Below are 16334 nucleotides of genomic sequence, written 5' to 3' on the forward strand. Positions count from 1 at the left end.
GCAGGCTTAAAACAAAGCCACCAAAAAAAAAAAATGGAAACTCTCCATTTATTTAATACAATATAATGCACACAGATTCTTTTAAAATAACCTCAAAGAACTATAAATAGTAAATAAATAAATAACAAATAATAGCAACCCAAATTGTTTACCAATGTCCACTTACAAAACACAGTATCTGAAAGTTTAAGTTTCTTTACTTCCTGATGAATTAGCAGGAAATTCATGGATTTGTGTGTGCAACACTTCAATATATTTATATGATATTCCAATACAACTATTAGAATGATAGAAAGCTTTATAGGGGAATTGTTAATCTATTTAAAGTCAATATATTAGAAAGTGTTCAGTTATCATTAACTCATGAAGCGGGAGAAAAAAAATAACAGAACAAAAAATCACAAAAACCACCTCTACTGAGTAAGATTCTTCCTACTGCATACAGAATTAATAATACATGTGAACACTTAATTTTTAATTTCTATATCCCCCCATAGAGAGAGAGTACAAACAGGTGCACATGACAGAGAATAGATGGAAATTTATGAATATACTACTCTTTATATAGATGTTCATTATTCCACCATGCATACATAGAAATCTTTGATCTCTGAATGTTCAACTATGGTCTTCAAGGAGGAAACAAGAATGGGAGGCACTTCATAAAAAGCTTGTGCTAGAATTGTGAACCGAGCTTGGTTGAAAAATGATACTGTATACATTGCTCTGAATCAAGGTCAAAAGTGAATTAGGAATGCAGGCCCTGAGTAATGAGGGCTTAGCACTTAGCAGAAATGACATGCCCAGTTTCCAGCTCAGAAGTGCCAGCTGACCTGCCAACCTAGCATTCCAGATCTGAAAGGGAGAAATCTGCTCTCCTCGCTACTGACAAGATGTGTACTACTAATTATTGCTCCTAGAGGCTTATGATGAGCTACAGTAGGATAGTTGTCTGGGAGCCAATTCTCAGCATAGAATTCGGGCAGCCCAGGCTGTAAATCTGCCTCACAAAAGTAACATAAGCAATATTCAAAAAGAAAAATCTTTTACTTGAAGGGGATAGAAAAGGAGAGAAGCAGTTAGACCATACTGTCTAACAGAAACTCTTCATTTTCAGCTGTGAAGAGCTTTAATACTTGATTGTACTGTAGCATACTTCCAAAGAAAAAGGCCAGTAAAACAATCCTTCAGCTCATAGAATAACTAAGATGAATATACCCAAGTTATCCAAGAGGCCCTAGAGTCTAATGTTGTTGATTAAATTAGACACCTGTTCATTTCTGACCTCTTCTGTCTTATGAGAACACATGTCAGCAAAGTCTTTACATACTCAAATTAACTCTAAATATTTGCAGCATTCTTTTCTTTTTCAATTTTCTCATCAGTTTTCTCATTTGCAAATCATTACAAATTAAGACATAGGAGTGCCTTACAGTACAAAAAATGCAAATACTGGGCCACAAAGTCAAAAAATATGTTGTTTGTCCTGTAATGTTGGTAATCTGTGTTCAGACTACAAATAAAGCTAAAAACATACCTAAGGTATATGCCTGTGTGAGGCACCCATGTTCCCACACCATACACAAGACATGACACTGGCTGAAGCACTATTATTAAAGAGAGATTAAAACAGCTGTACATTATGCTGAAGCACTCACTCTTCCCTTTACAAACAGACGGTCCTGGATTACAAGCAGCACTTGACCATTTAAATCACTACAACAACCAGATTTAACCAGCTGGGCCATATTCTCTTAGGCAATGCCTGTTGACCTCCTCAGTCACAGCTGCTCAGATGAAATTCTCATTAGACAACTTATTTTCAGGAGCCAAAGGACTCTGATTAAATATATCTATTTAGACACAATAAAGTCTCTCAGTATAGATTTCTTTTCCAGTATTATGAGGTACAACAGAGACAACAAGGAGTACATACAAGCATAGCAGACACCTAATATCAGTTCATAGCATAAAGTATTTAAGTGTGTGACCCCAAAAACCTGTATTTCTCAAATTCAGATGATACAGATGGACCAAAAACTTTCTATGTAACAATATTAAAAGAGACTTTTTGCTGTGCTGACGTGGGGGTTAGATCTGTGACTGGAATTCTTGAGTTCTTTACTCCATACTTAACTCTACAATTAACCTGACATATGACTGTGTGTTAGCCCAAATCCCACAGCTACATCAGTGGTCAAGGAGGTCATCCCTATAAATGAGACTAACATGAACTATTATACTCTTTTAAAGGAGATTTGCAGGACTAAAAGCCCCACACCACACTATACAGTAGAAACACATGCCTTTTCTCCATTTATTCATTAAACCCATTATGTTATTCTCTCTACTTTTAAGCAAAAGTAGCAGTATTTTTCAATTTGAGTAAGCAATTTCGTGCCAGGGCAGGACTTAGTACACAAAGAGCTCCTCAATTGCACTGGTTGCATACCATTTTAAGAACAGAAATGCATAGAAATGTATTTTAAAGGATAGATGTTAAAGAGCATCATGTATGGTAAGTGTGTGATCAGGCTATTAATTAGGTTGTTCAAAAGACTCTGTAAGGTGGCAAAACAATTTCATAATCTCAGACCTCATTTCTCCAACTGACTGCACAGAGCTAAAACAAAGTTCAATCTTAAAATAGTAATTATTTTTAACATTTTCTTTTAATCAAACAAGTACAGAGAGTACTTCTTTTAAATTCAGAGAAACCTCTGAATACTGAATTGAGTATTCAAATCTGTTCTAAGAATTTTGATATTCCTGGCCTACACAGAAGTTTAGAAACATTGAACTTCCTAAGTGTAACATCCTGAAGAATTTCCAATCTTTCTATTAATTATATTTCTGCATTAGTTGATATAGTACCAGTCAGATGTTCATTAATTATTTTCTGTAAAACATAAGTAACTGCAGAAAATGGTAGATGAATGGAAAATAACTTAATGCAGAACCATAAAATCATCACAGAATGGCCTGGCTTGGAAGAGATCTTAAAGATCATCTAATCCCAGCCCCAGTGCTGTAGGCAGAGACACTTTTCATCAGACCTGGTTGCTCAGAGCTCTATCCAACCTGACCTTAAACACTTCCAGGGAGAGCTGTCCACAGCTTCTCTGGGCAACCTGTGCCAGAGTCTCACCACCCTCACAGCAAAGAATTGTCTCATAATATCTAATCTAAACCTAACCTAAACACGAAGATACAGTCAAATACCTTTGAACTTGCAGGCAGACTTTAGAATTGCTTTCCATTATAATGTGGTCCATAAAAGGCAAGATTATTTTATGGATCAAAAATGACCTTTATTTTAGCTGATGAGAACACATAGGGTGGAAGGCTCTGACTCAGAGAGAGGGATCTCTCTGCTCTGCACTCTTAGAACAACCAGTGTACACCAATACAGGGGAAGCGCAGAAAATTCTCGAGAACCCATGCAAAAATAAGCTATGAAACGCGCGGATCCCTACAGATAGATACTATGTTTAAACTTTTTTGATGCACATTTTTATTAGCACACCATCCAGTACACTCCTGGAAAAGCCTTAGCTGTGGTGTCAATATAATCAACAGCAACTCGAGCACTCCCGCAGCAAAGTACGAGCCAAGACCTTTGATTAGCATGGGGTGTCGAACGACTGCTACTGACTGCAGAAAACAACTTTGTCAAAGTAATATTTAAAATAGTTTTCCTAGCCTAACCACCAAATCTAAGAAAGCAATTTTTAAAAGAGTGATCTTTACAGCTGAAAACAGACAGATGGTAGTAAAGAATCTGGGACATTCTCTCTTTAGAGATGTTTCACCAGCTTCAGAAAGGACACCTATAGAACACACTGGCATTTAACAATTATGCCAAGAAATTTGGAAGCCTACTTCCATCACTACAGGATTTTATCCCATATTTAAACATATTATTGTATCAGCTTCAATTTTAATGGAAATCTGCATTGCTACCCGAGGCCAAGGGAACTTCAAGTGCAATGTTTGAAGTGCACTGTGACCATAGAATGAAATTGAGGACGCAAAATAATTCTGAACTCATTCCTATTTCAAAGAAAAAAAGAATCACAAAATCACAAAGTTCTACTGTCTTTTGGCTCTACTACATTATATATATTCTTCCTAGGTTATTTTTAATGCCACAAACTGAACTGGTAAAATATCTAAGAGAATCCACACAGATGCCTCCGCACCTGTTTTTCTATTTCAGAGCCTCCTGCTCTCACAACTTCGCTGATTCAAACTCACGTATGAGCTCACAGATTAAAAGGTATTGTTGCAGAACCAAGTAAGCCTTCATTCTACTTCTACCAAGGGGAGAAATTGTCATGATGGCCCCTGACTGTGTGCACACATACACTGATAAACTCACTCTCCAATTCTGTTCCCTACCATGGCCCAAAATCTTTGCAAAGTCAATGAAAGTATCTGAATAAGGACTGGCTACATAAACTGCCTTAGCACTCAAAGATTTGTCCTCGTTTTTATCTCTGTTTTAATACTTGTAACAATATCTGAGGAGACAGTTAAAAGAAAATATTCCTTCCTCTGTAATTCTAGCTATATAGGTCAGAACTATGTACTTTTAGACTTAAAATGTTTCCCATTCTCCTAGTTACAGATGCTGGGTTATTAAAGTGATGAAAGATGAGAATTTTTAAAGCAAAACAAACCAGCTCATGTTTTATTCATTCTTATTGTTAAAAATAAACATTTGTCTTTTAAAAGAAAGAGGACAAATACGACTAAAGAATATCCCTCACAAGTCCTCAGCCAGTTAAAAATTCATCATAACCTTTTAAGTAAGAGTTGAGTTTTCACCAAATCCAACATTCTTGCTTTGACTCACTACCAAGACAATTTTAAAAGTTTTTAGAAACTGGCATATATGTCTAAAATCCCTAATGGATCTCAAACTACCATTGCCATAGAAACTTGTGAACAACTTTATCCTAGCCTTTGCCAATTATGCAGTTTTATGGCCCTCAATACCCAACACATCCTTTACGCCATAAAAACTACAGGATTGGGGGTGTGGGGAATCTACATCAATCTTATCCAGCACATACCCTCTTGCTCAGTCCTGGTCATTTCTTCTAGTTTCTTCTGCTTCAGTGTGTCCACCACATCTGCTAGGCTTCCCTTGCGGCGCTCGGGCGTTCCGAAGTTAACACTGGTCATTAGCTCGCTGCGGTCGCGACCTCCTTCGTCGGGCTTGTTTGGTGAGGTAGAGGTATTTCGGAAGGAATATAGGGAACATAACTTATTACTCTCTGACTCCTGCAAAGAAACAAAACAATGTCAAAACATGGGCTCTTCCCTCGTGGCAGAAGGATATCAGGCAGGCAAAAGCTGAAAGCATTTTTTGTGATAACAAGCCTGCATCTATCCTTCAGAATTCATAAATTGAGTGTTATTACTTGAATTTCTTTTTTTCAGTGCTTTACATGGACAGTTTTGTCCCTATCTCCAGTGTTCTCCATGTTTCTAGCATTCATACTTCATGCCTGAGATAATCGTCATCAAGGATTTCCCTCATCAGGAAAAAGCCACTTCAACACTTTTTAACAATGGATGTGTTAGGCTTTTACAGTTTTCTTTAGTTCCTTAAGTAAAGACAATATACATAGCACTAAGGAAAAAAGTACGAGCAAGGACAAATTATTCCTGGATAAATCCTCAGCTAATGGAAAACAGCATAACTTCAACACTAGAAAAAGTGTTAGGCCAACAATGACCGAGGAGGAAAGAATCTACTTCACAGTTAAATAAGGTTAATGGTATGTATGTATCCATGCACATTCACTGCCCTTTAAATTAAATTTAAATTTTTCTTAAAGAGTGAATGTTGCAGTGCTTCTAATAAACAAAAGGAGAGGTTAACATAGTCAAGAATGAGCAAGGAAATGAAGTTATGGCAACACAACTCATGTATGCCAACACACAGGTTCCAAGACCACATGTATCGGGTGTTATACAGTCAAAAAACATAGAAGTAAAAGCATCCATCTCCCTTGTCAATAGATAATGCTTATTTGAGCAAAAATTAAAATAATAATTTTTTAAAAAGTATCACAAAGCAATGAGCAATGACAGTTCTCCTCAATTCTGTGATATCACCCAACAGTGAAACCCTTCCTAAACTTCTCTGGCTCAGACTTGTCATGCTCCCGGTCATGCTTGCAACATTCACTGCATCTCTGTTTTCACAATTTCAGCTAAAAAGAGAAAAAGTTCTTGGATTTGTCCTCAAAAACTCAACCACAAGAATTTCTCACACACTTCCCTTTCCAAAATTACTCTTCTATTTTAATTTTTAATAATGCCAGGCTAGGGGTGTTAAATATTTGGGAAAAAAAACTATTGATTTTTTTAATGTTTATTTATGGTATTCCTAGAAATATTAGTGTGTATATTAGGTTCCATAAAACATACTTTGTTTAAGATTTAAGAGCAATTATAGTGGCAATAGATTTAAATATAAAGAAGCTAATTAATAGTCTTGTCAAAAAACATTCTCACAACACACAGTGCTCCCCATAACAATAATATTCCTGCTACTTTATGAGCTGAAAATACCAATCTTCAGAGCACTGAAGAAAGGCTAGAAAGCTTTAACCATCAGCTACACCACAAGAGACAAATCTTTGCTTCAGTCTGGAACAGATTAGGAAGTAGCTGTGCAATGTAACAGGAGGAGCAAGACCAACAAGGAGCAAGTTGGGTGACTTGGGGCTGGGGACTGTGCAGGAGGAGGTGATGGCACATCCTCTTCAAGCACAGCGGTCTGTGATCAGCACAGCACTGCTACCATCACTGGAGAAGGAGACAGCATTTGCTAGGGATGTTGCAAATTCATTTATTCACTAAGACAGGAAATCAGAAGACACTATATCTCATTCCACTGGTAGCAGCCCCTCATCTACACAGTAGGAGTGACAGAGGTTTTGCAGGAACAAACAGAAAGAAAGGTGACATGGAATAAAATTTTATCTTTGTATTTTTAGCAAATAAACACTAACTAATTTTTCACTCCATCAGTTTGTATTCACTGAAGAATCCAACATCACAGAGAGCAGTATCTTAGACCAAGTACAGAGATTAATTTATTTAGCTGCCTTTAAAATAGAAAGCCATCTTTAATATTTTTCAGATGTAAAGCCTGACTTTCTATAATCCCTTTCCTCAATGAAGAATTAATACTACATACTTCAACACTTTCACCTTTGAGGACAGTACAAGAACAACTTAGTAATTTTAGAGGTGTGTTTTCTCATGAGAGCAACATCCTCTTACAGTACATGAAGCACATCCACCAGGCTCAATGCATGGGTTTCATGCTCTCAGCAAGGAACACTAAATCTATTGTTTAGGCCAGAAACAAGAAGGTAAGGCAAATCTGTGGACTTAGTAGGAATAATGGAATGTTATTCCTCCTGATAACCTCTCCTGTTCCCTCTCTAGATGCATACATGGTCCAGCACAATGTTCCTTTGCTGTAGTGTAAGATTCCCCTAGTCCTGCTTCCATCAGGCAACACATTCACCCTTCCTTTTCTTGCCCAAAAGACTGCAATATCCACAATGGAGATGCAACAAGTTTAAACTCCACACAAATGAAGCAGATTCATGGAAGCAAGGAAGAATGACTGCCTTTGCAAGTATGAGGGTTTGTCCAATTAATGAGCTATTCTATATTGCCAGTTTTGTAGTTTTGTAGATAATTAAAATGTAGAATAAAAATAAAACAGAAAAAGCATTTGTAATATTTCTGGTTCTGTTTAGGCTTAGAGCACGTGGAGCAGGTTTTATTGACCTCACATTAATGGTTAACTAGGCAAATCAAAACAAAAGGGGGCAAGGGAAATATTCCTGTTATGTTTTACTCTAGAAAGTTAACTCAACTGTACATGAAGGGAAGTTGCTACTGCAGCATTCAGCTCCTTGAAAATGAAGTAAATGTCGCAGCAAATTTATGAAGGACTTTATTTCCATTATGGACCTTACAACCTTTTGCAGACCACTTGTCGTGGCATATCAGGCTTGTCCCAGCACCTTACCCACTGCAAGACCAAAAGTGCAACTATCACATACATCAGATGCAGACCTGGCTATCAAAAATTAATTTGCATTGACATTCACTAGCAGCACACAGAGACCCTCCTAATACACCCAGTTATCCTCTGAAAAGTCTAGTCGATTGTATGTGCTGCCTGAAACTAGAGGGATGTCACCTCTGCAAATGGTTTCTTGGTCCTCTTGCTCTAATGCATAAAGCATTTTCCCTAGAAAGTCTGGAGTTCAGATGGAAAAGGACCACCATGCTTCCTAAATTAGAACAAGCCCATGAATGCATGGTTAGGAAAGGAGAACCTGGTCCTTTTGAGCATGAATATGGAACAATTCAATAAAAACACATCTCTTATCCTTAATAAGCTTTTTGAAGCCACCTTTTACAGAATGAGGAATTCCCTCTTTGTTTGATCTGAAGAGAGAAAAGAAAGGATGCTATTAAGGGGTTTTTTGATGTATTTTCCAAGATCATGGAAGAGGAAGTAAATACAAGGAAAGTGCCTAGCCAAGATCAACACAAATGTTTTTATTTTGCAAAATCCAAATTAGAAATTCATCAGCACTGATGAAAATTTTCTGTGCAAGTCAACTTTTCTCAGCATCACTAATAAAATAAGAAAATTAATAATAAAATATGACTGATATGAATATCCACTTAATGTATGTGGACACAATCTGGTGCCCAAATTGATCCAGTAGTTCCATAATACACTAGACAAGGGACATATCCCTGGATTCTCAGGTTTAAAATTCCTGTATTTCTGTAAAAATGGTAGTTTAAGTCTAAACTTGAAATAATGTCTTCAACACATGACATTTCCCTTTGAAAGGTACATTTTTTAGGGTGTGCTATTCTCACCCATTTCAGTGATTTCCAGGTAAGGAGGGGTAAAATATGGAAAATATAATCAGATAAATAGCAAACATTTAGTCTATGGATAAAATATTTAACACAGGGCATGCTTCTTCAGGATCCCACTCTGTTTTTGCTGGATTTATAAAACTATCCTCCCATTTACACACAATACTGGATAATTATAGAACTGTTGATGCCTGTAGCAGAATCCATAAGGGATTGCACAGGGATATTTGTCCATCACAATGGAGGCCTTTCCAGACTGGTCTCTAACAATTGGCAAACCAGAAAATTTGAAGACAGCTTATTAAACAAAAAAGAAAAAGAACAAATCTGAATGCTTAAACACATACAATGATTTTGTGTCTTAATCTTTCCTCTTTGCCTGTGCCAGGTAAAAATGCTTAAATTTGCAAATCTGTTTATTTGCAGAGATAACCAAGCCAGAAAATCTTACTGTTCAATACCTGAAGCGACAAACTCAGTTTTGGACCACTATTTCAGCTGCTTAGTAGTCAGCAGGGGCAAAACTGAGTCTATTTTTGAAATGTTGGGGTTTCATATCAAGGTAAATAAATGGCATTTTTCCTGCCTACATTTTCTTGCCAGCTCATTAGCACAGCTGAAATTTCATTACTGATCATTCATCCCACTGTGCTTAGTGTTTTGACAAAGTTCTATTATTATAACAGCCTAAATACCAATATATAGGCTCTAAAATTTAAGGATTAAGTTCAAAGGGTAAAAAAATTGAGAAAAATAAATAGATGCACAAAATACAGAAAACCCAAAAGTAGCAAGGTATGGACACTAGAACACTGTGGATGACTCATTCAGGGATAGATAGCCCCTGCATTAAATCATACTTTACTTTTAATAAAAACTCCACCTTTCTTGCATGTCAATTGGAAAACAACACGAAGAGTTCCAGCACAACATGGGAAAAGATTTCATAGGTCTATCCTTGGATTTTTTTCATGCTAGAGGGACAATAGACTTTAACCAACCTCAAATTTTCTTGGAATGGTTGTGGCCCAACAACATTTTCCTTAGTCTTACCAGCTTTCCAGGCTGCCAAGTGACCTGTTGGCCATTTCTTTTAGAGTTGCTGTGAATGGCTCAAGCTTTGGGAATGACAGGAACAATTCTGAATAATTACAAACAACTTGGTAAAAATAAAGACAGGGACTCTGTGACTACACACATGGTATTTTCTTCACACACCACAGTAATTCCTTTAAAACTGTTACATTAAGATAATATGTAAAGATAGTTCAGCAGGCCTCTTACTCTGAGAAAATTATTTTTTAGCAAGTGCATTCACTAAATTTCACAAGTTACATGGGTTATATTCTTCAAAAAGATAGCTGATGGTTTCTGTATAAAGAAAGGAAAATCCTTACAGGTTCTTAGATGTTTCTACTGAAAAGGGATTGAGCAAATAATAATAATTTTCTTGTTAGTGTAAAAACTATTTTCTTGTGTATTTAGATTCTAACAGTTCAAGTAGTTCATTTTCCATCAGTGCTCCCACTGGTTTTAACAGGATAAATGAGAGTACTGCTGAAAATGACAAAAAGAAAGGTATTGGTAGCTGACCCAGTATTTTTCATATTGGGAAGCTAATATCTACAGCAATACCTGCAAGCTGAATCATGAGCCAACTTGGTCACCTTCTATGAAGTCTTTTCACTTCCAAAATAGAGCAATCAGACACAAAATTACAGTTCTGTTGGTGAGAGATTACAGGCTAAAAAGACAATTCAATATCCTCACTCCTTCCTCCAAAAAGCCAAGGTACAAAATACGGGGGGCTGTATTTGGGGGTTGAGGTGCAACATCTCAGTTTGGGGACACCACAATCCTGCATGGAAATCTGGCTTGGGAAAAGATCTCTGTTTGGTATCCTCCTAAGGGTTAAGGACAGACCAACAGCCTGGTGAGATGGATTCTCTTGTCAGGAGTCTTAAATGGGGGGAAGTGCACAGGGTTGAGGATTTTAATGGCAGTATTTACGTTTCACGTCAGGAGGAGGGATCCTCTGGAGCTCTCTGAAGGTGAGAAAAGAGGAAACCTTGTGAAATGAAACTGAGGGCTGTACGAAATCAAGGTCACAGTGTTAGTTAGCAATTTAATAATAACTGTGATCAACTTTGATTGAAAGTTGACGACTGCAATCCCACTTAATAGCCAGAGAGAAAACTGTTTCTGTAAGAGTTCAACTGAAATCACAGGATGAATGGCCAAGAAGTAGAAAGCAAATATTACTAACATAAAATGTGTTAGCTGAATTGCTTATTTCCATGTGGATGAGGCTTTTCTGTTATAAAGGGATATTTATCTGTCTCTGCATTGAATGGGACACATGTAAACACCCCAGGAAAGTTGGATATCCAGAGTGGTTTTGATTCCAAGTACTAGAGGCATGCTGGCACTTGGAACTAGTCTGGAGTTAACATATAATGAAAGCAAATGTTTACAAAATCATTTCCAATCACTACATTAAATATGGTTTCCCATTTTGAGGAATTTAATTAAATAGAATTAAAATAAATTAAAAATCTAAGTGATCATTTCCAATTCTCATCTGATTAAGAAAAAAACACAAAAGTTTTATTAAGAAAGATTTATTTAAATCCAAGGCTTGAGAATGACTGCTATGAGCTATTGAGAGAACATCATTTGTTAAGTCTCAGCAAATTATGCTAGTGGGAGGGCAAATGGCAAGTAATGAAATAAAGCTTCAAGTCTTTTACTCAGCATTTACTCTGATAAAACTTATACTGATTTCACTGCCAAAGTATAGGCTGAATACAATCTGTAAAGGGCTTGTATTCCATCTTTTACACAATTCTTAAAACCTCAAGAAGAATCAACACAACAGCAAGCTCTAAGCCAAGAAAGAATACGTTAAACTGAGAATTAAAAAAGAAAAATTAGAAAAGAAAATAACTTTAGAACAAAGGTTTGAAAATGAGATGTCATAATAATCAAGCACATATAATCTAAATATGGTCTTATGAAGAGACCACTGCAAAACCAGCTGTCTGTTTGGAAGGCATGGGCAGGGACATTTTGTTGTATGTAAAATATATTATATTTTATATTATATTGCTTAATGCAGCAATCCCTTCCTACTGAGGTGTTGGAGCAAACCAGGTAAACCAACATTGGATACACAGATCTCAGAAGGTTAAAATTTTTCAGCTTTGTGATTCAAACCCTTCTCTTTACAAATGAGCAAAGATTTGAAAGATGTTGACAAGCACTTTGCTCCATTCCACTGCAGAAATACAGCCCAAAATTTTCAAATACAATGACAGATCACTTCTGTATGGCAATCAACTCACCCACAAATGATACTCAAACTCATGTGCTTTTGTAAGAGTTAGATGCTAAGGATTTCCTTAATTATCCAAATACCATCTGTCCTAACTCCCTGTGTTTACATTTGGTAATAAATCACATCAATATTGCAACTTTATGCCCTGCACTTTGGTTAAATGCTCATATTAAGGAAAAAGTAATGGACAGCCATTTACAAAATGATTATTTAGACTTAGATTTTCATCTAAACTGAAACTAAAGAAGCATTGTGATCAGTCCCAGCTGATCAGCACTGTTTACCTCTTGGGTAAATAAAGACACTTATTTTGTGATGCATGCTTATCAGAAGTTGCCAAGTAAAACAAGGACTGTGTGGCTTGGATATTCCAGACCACTTTGTATATATCCAACTTCCCCCTATTAGGTCATATTAATTGTCCAACTTATAAGTAGGTCTATTGTAAACATAAAAATAAAATTTGTCTTTATGTTTTTAGCAAAATCGAATGCACATGAAAATCCTCCTCTGTATATAGTTACATGACATGGAGTACATGCTTTATGTCCCTCTTTAGCTTTTGCAGAGGAATGCATGCAGGAAACCAGCCTGCTGCATAGAGCACTCGTATTTCTTTAAGGTAAACACTGATGAAACATTTGGAAGATTGAAATAAAAACAAGAAATTTATGAGACATAAAGGTATCACATAAAATTGCTGTGAATTACAATAACATTGGCTGAATCCCAGAACAGATAATCCTTATAAACATGCAGGAATGTTGTAAACTGTATATGAATGTCAGTGATACAGTACATTAGGAGATTCATATTACACTTGGTGCTGTGTAAGTCTCAGTCCCTGGGTTTTTCATGGCCTCAAAGATTAAAATAAATATATGTAGTATCTTTCCTTCCTCCATGAAGATATTTTATGTACACAGTTTTATTATGCTGAACAAAGATACCAAAGTCTGTTTTTTCTTGAGCTGTCAAAGTACAAAAGAAATGCAAAAAGTCCTTGCACAGATGTAGTAAAGTGCTGGATTTTATCTTTTGGCAGGTGCTCAATATGCAGCCCACATAATCACATGTTAATGACTGGAGTGTGTTAATCAGCATGCATACCTGATTCCTTCTTGCCCAAGGAAAAAAAAAATTAACAATTTAGAACGTGTTAATGCTTCTACTTTTGAAAAAATTCATGTCAATACACAGAAGTGAATTAAAAAGTTTTCAGAAATTGCTTCATAAAAATAGGAAATGTTAAAATAGGAGAAAGGAATAAAACTACTACAGATTTAGATGAACATAAACCACAAGTCTTCTGCGAAGAACTCAGGTGATGATTAATTCTGTTTAAACACAGTTCTCCCTAGAATACAGGGAAAGGTTTAAAATAGACTATGCATTTGGAAAAGAAAAATTATACAATGTCAAAATTAAAATAAAAGAAATAAAACAAGCATGCCAACAAGAACAATTATTTGACTCTTCTTCAAATAAAGTTCAATTTTATATTTCACCACCTCCACTAAACCCATTATCCCTCACACTTCTAGGGAATTCTTTTATTTTTTTTAATATGAAATGTCAACATCTTTTTATGCTAAAGATAGTAAAACAAAGTCCTTCCTATTTCAAACCTTTAGACATGTGCTTAACATTATAGTTGCTGATAGTCCTAATAAAGCAAAGTTAAGCACATACCTGAATGCCTTCTGAATCAGAACAACATGCTTAAAAAATAATTAATTCTATCTCTTCTGCAATATATTTCTCATAGATGTTTGCTTTATGGAAATATAAAGTACCATATCCTCAGCTTTTACACACCCTTTAATTTCAGCCAAAACTTCGTACCCATGCAATTATGTATGTAGGTATTTATCTCTTTAGTCAGATAAAAATTCTAATGCACTACCTGGCATGCAGAAATAATATCACAAGCAGAGTAGAATTGCTTTCGATGATCACAAAACTCAGATTTGTACATGTAAATAACAGCTGCATGAGCAATTCAGCAGAAACAGAATTGCCAGAGTTTAGGGCATTTATGCATTTTATATGTTCATATTCAGCCCATAAAGGAACCAAAAATAAAATTTCAAAACATGTAATTGTATCTATAACTTTCGAGAATTTGAAGCCATGAATTTATATAACAACAAATTCCCAGTGTTTAGCATGTGTAAATGTTTTTCAGTGATCTTCCCTAAACACCTGAGTTTATTTTCCTTAAAGGGAAGAACCTTCAACATGAGAAGCTAATAACATGGAGCAGGAGGTGGGGGGGGAGCAACAGGATTGTGCCTCTTTTATGTAGACACAGAAGCACCAAAATATCAAGACCTTTAGGATACCACCTATTTCTGCCTTTCTGATGACAGCAGCTTTGCTAAAGCTATATACAGTAAAATGTGATACTCGTTGATTAAAAATTATTTTAAAAGGAACAAATACATGTGATATGAAAAGATCTTCAATTTCTCTGCTGCATACACAAATCTGCTCTCAGTACTGCTGAGATGTACACACAGCCACAGTGGAAAGGTAGGAAGCCTTTCACTCCTTTGGCAAGAAGTCAACAAAAGATAGAGTCTTGACGTAAATTATGAAATATCTGTCAATGCGCCATTTGAGATAAAATCCAATGAGATGCAATTAGTTTCTAAATCCAAGGGGTCTCTGAATGATGTTACAAAATGTGCAGGGAAACACAGCATATATTTGGGGACAATTAATTCAATTTGTGTATGTGTCTGTGTTTGGTTTCCCTCGGTCCCAGGGAAATGACACCCATCTTTGAGACTGGGTTTGCTGCAGGGGTTCCCTGTGAGAGTCCCTGCCATCCAAGTAACAGCAGGGCAAAAGAGATGTGCCTGCCCTCATCCAGTGCATGCACACACTGTCTCACTGACTCCCACTGCCAGCTGCTCTGGGCTCCTGGGCAAGGAGGAAAAGAAAAGGGTCCAGTGACCACCTACCAGTGATCCCCACAGTGCCTGTGAGCTCCTCACAGCCCCTGTTTGTTACATCAGGATTGGGGGTGGGAAGAAACTTACCTTGCTGTGGGTTACCTACTGTTGGGAACAGATGCGAAATTGTGCATTTTGGAGAAAGGGTCCAAGTTTCTTTACATTAAAGCTGCTAAAATTTATTTTTCAAGTCCCAAGTCCAGCCTTAATAGCATAGGAATACACAACCCCATTCCTCAAAGAAAGTAAAGTCACTTCTCCATCTAAATTTGTATCTTCTTGTTGGCCCTGCTTCCTCCTGATACTTCATAGCAAAAATTTAAAAATCTTTGTAATTTGCCTCATGGGCTGTGTGGGACTCTGTATGAAGATGGGGGCCATTCCTGGCTTCCCAGTGAGCAAACACATTAATATTTTCCATTTCTTTGCATGCTGGCCAATAAATATATTACCGGGATACAAAAACTCAATTACTATTAAATTTAGCAAAATTAAATATTTTTGGCCTTTCCCGCTCAACCTCTCTGTTGCCTTAACAGGGACAGATTTTGGATGCAATCTAAAAATTTGACTATTTTCTTGCCTGCTTCTCACTGTCTCATTGGACAAGGCACAATACTTTCACCATTATCTTAATACCACTTTGCCCTCTTCCCTACAGTTTACCACAACTTACAGATATGGCCTTAGCCTGAAATAGATTTTATTTTCTAGTAGAGCTACAATCAGCAATAAATACCCAGAGATCCAGGTATTTTTATACTAAGTTACAGTCAGAAACACAAGTATAATCTTTTCAGCTCAGTAATATGAATTTACAGAAATCTTTGGGTTCCTTTATCTTCCCCCCACTTTAATATCAAATTGGCTGGTGAAATGATACTGGCAGTATAAGTCATTACAGGTCTGACGTTACAGTTGTTACACATTGCTGAATCTGTCAAATGAAAAGGGAGCACAAAGGGAATTTCCAAATGCAGCTGCTATTTCCCATTTGTTAAATCCTTTTATTACACCATATAAGTACACAGCTGGGAAATACTATAGAGTAGGAGTTAAAACAAAATATTTTGGCTTCCAGACATTCAGAATAC

The 16334-nt window shown here is 36.5% G+C and overlaps 1 protein-coding gene across 13 annotated transcripts in view; it reads right to left on the minus strand.

Annotated features, from left to right (window-relative positions):
- SOX6 (SRY-box transcription factor 6) overlaps positions 1 to 16334 on the minus strand; it is a 362938-nt gene that overhangs the window by 206939 nt on the left and 139665 nt on the right. For all 13 annotated transcript variants that reach the window (XM_050975367.1, XM_050975366.1, XM_050975368.1 and 10 more), the window contains one exon: positions 5079 to 5289. In XM_050975367.1, the coding sequence (XP_050831324.1) occupies positions 5079 to 5289 (211 nt within the window). The remainder of the gene's footprint in view (positions 1 to 5078; positions 5290 to 16334) is intronic.

The sequence above is a fragment of the Serinus canaria genome, chromosome 5 (assembly GCF_022539315.1).
Source record: "Serinus canaria isolate serCan28SL12 chromosome 5, serCan2020, whole genome shotgun sequence".
Lineage (NCBI taxonomy): Eukaryota > Metazoa > Chordata > Aves > Passeriformes > Fringillidae > Serinus > Serinus canaria.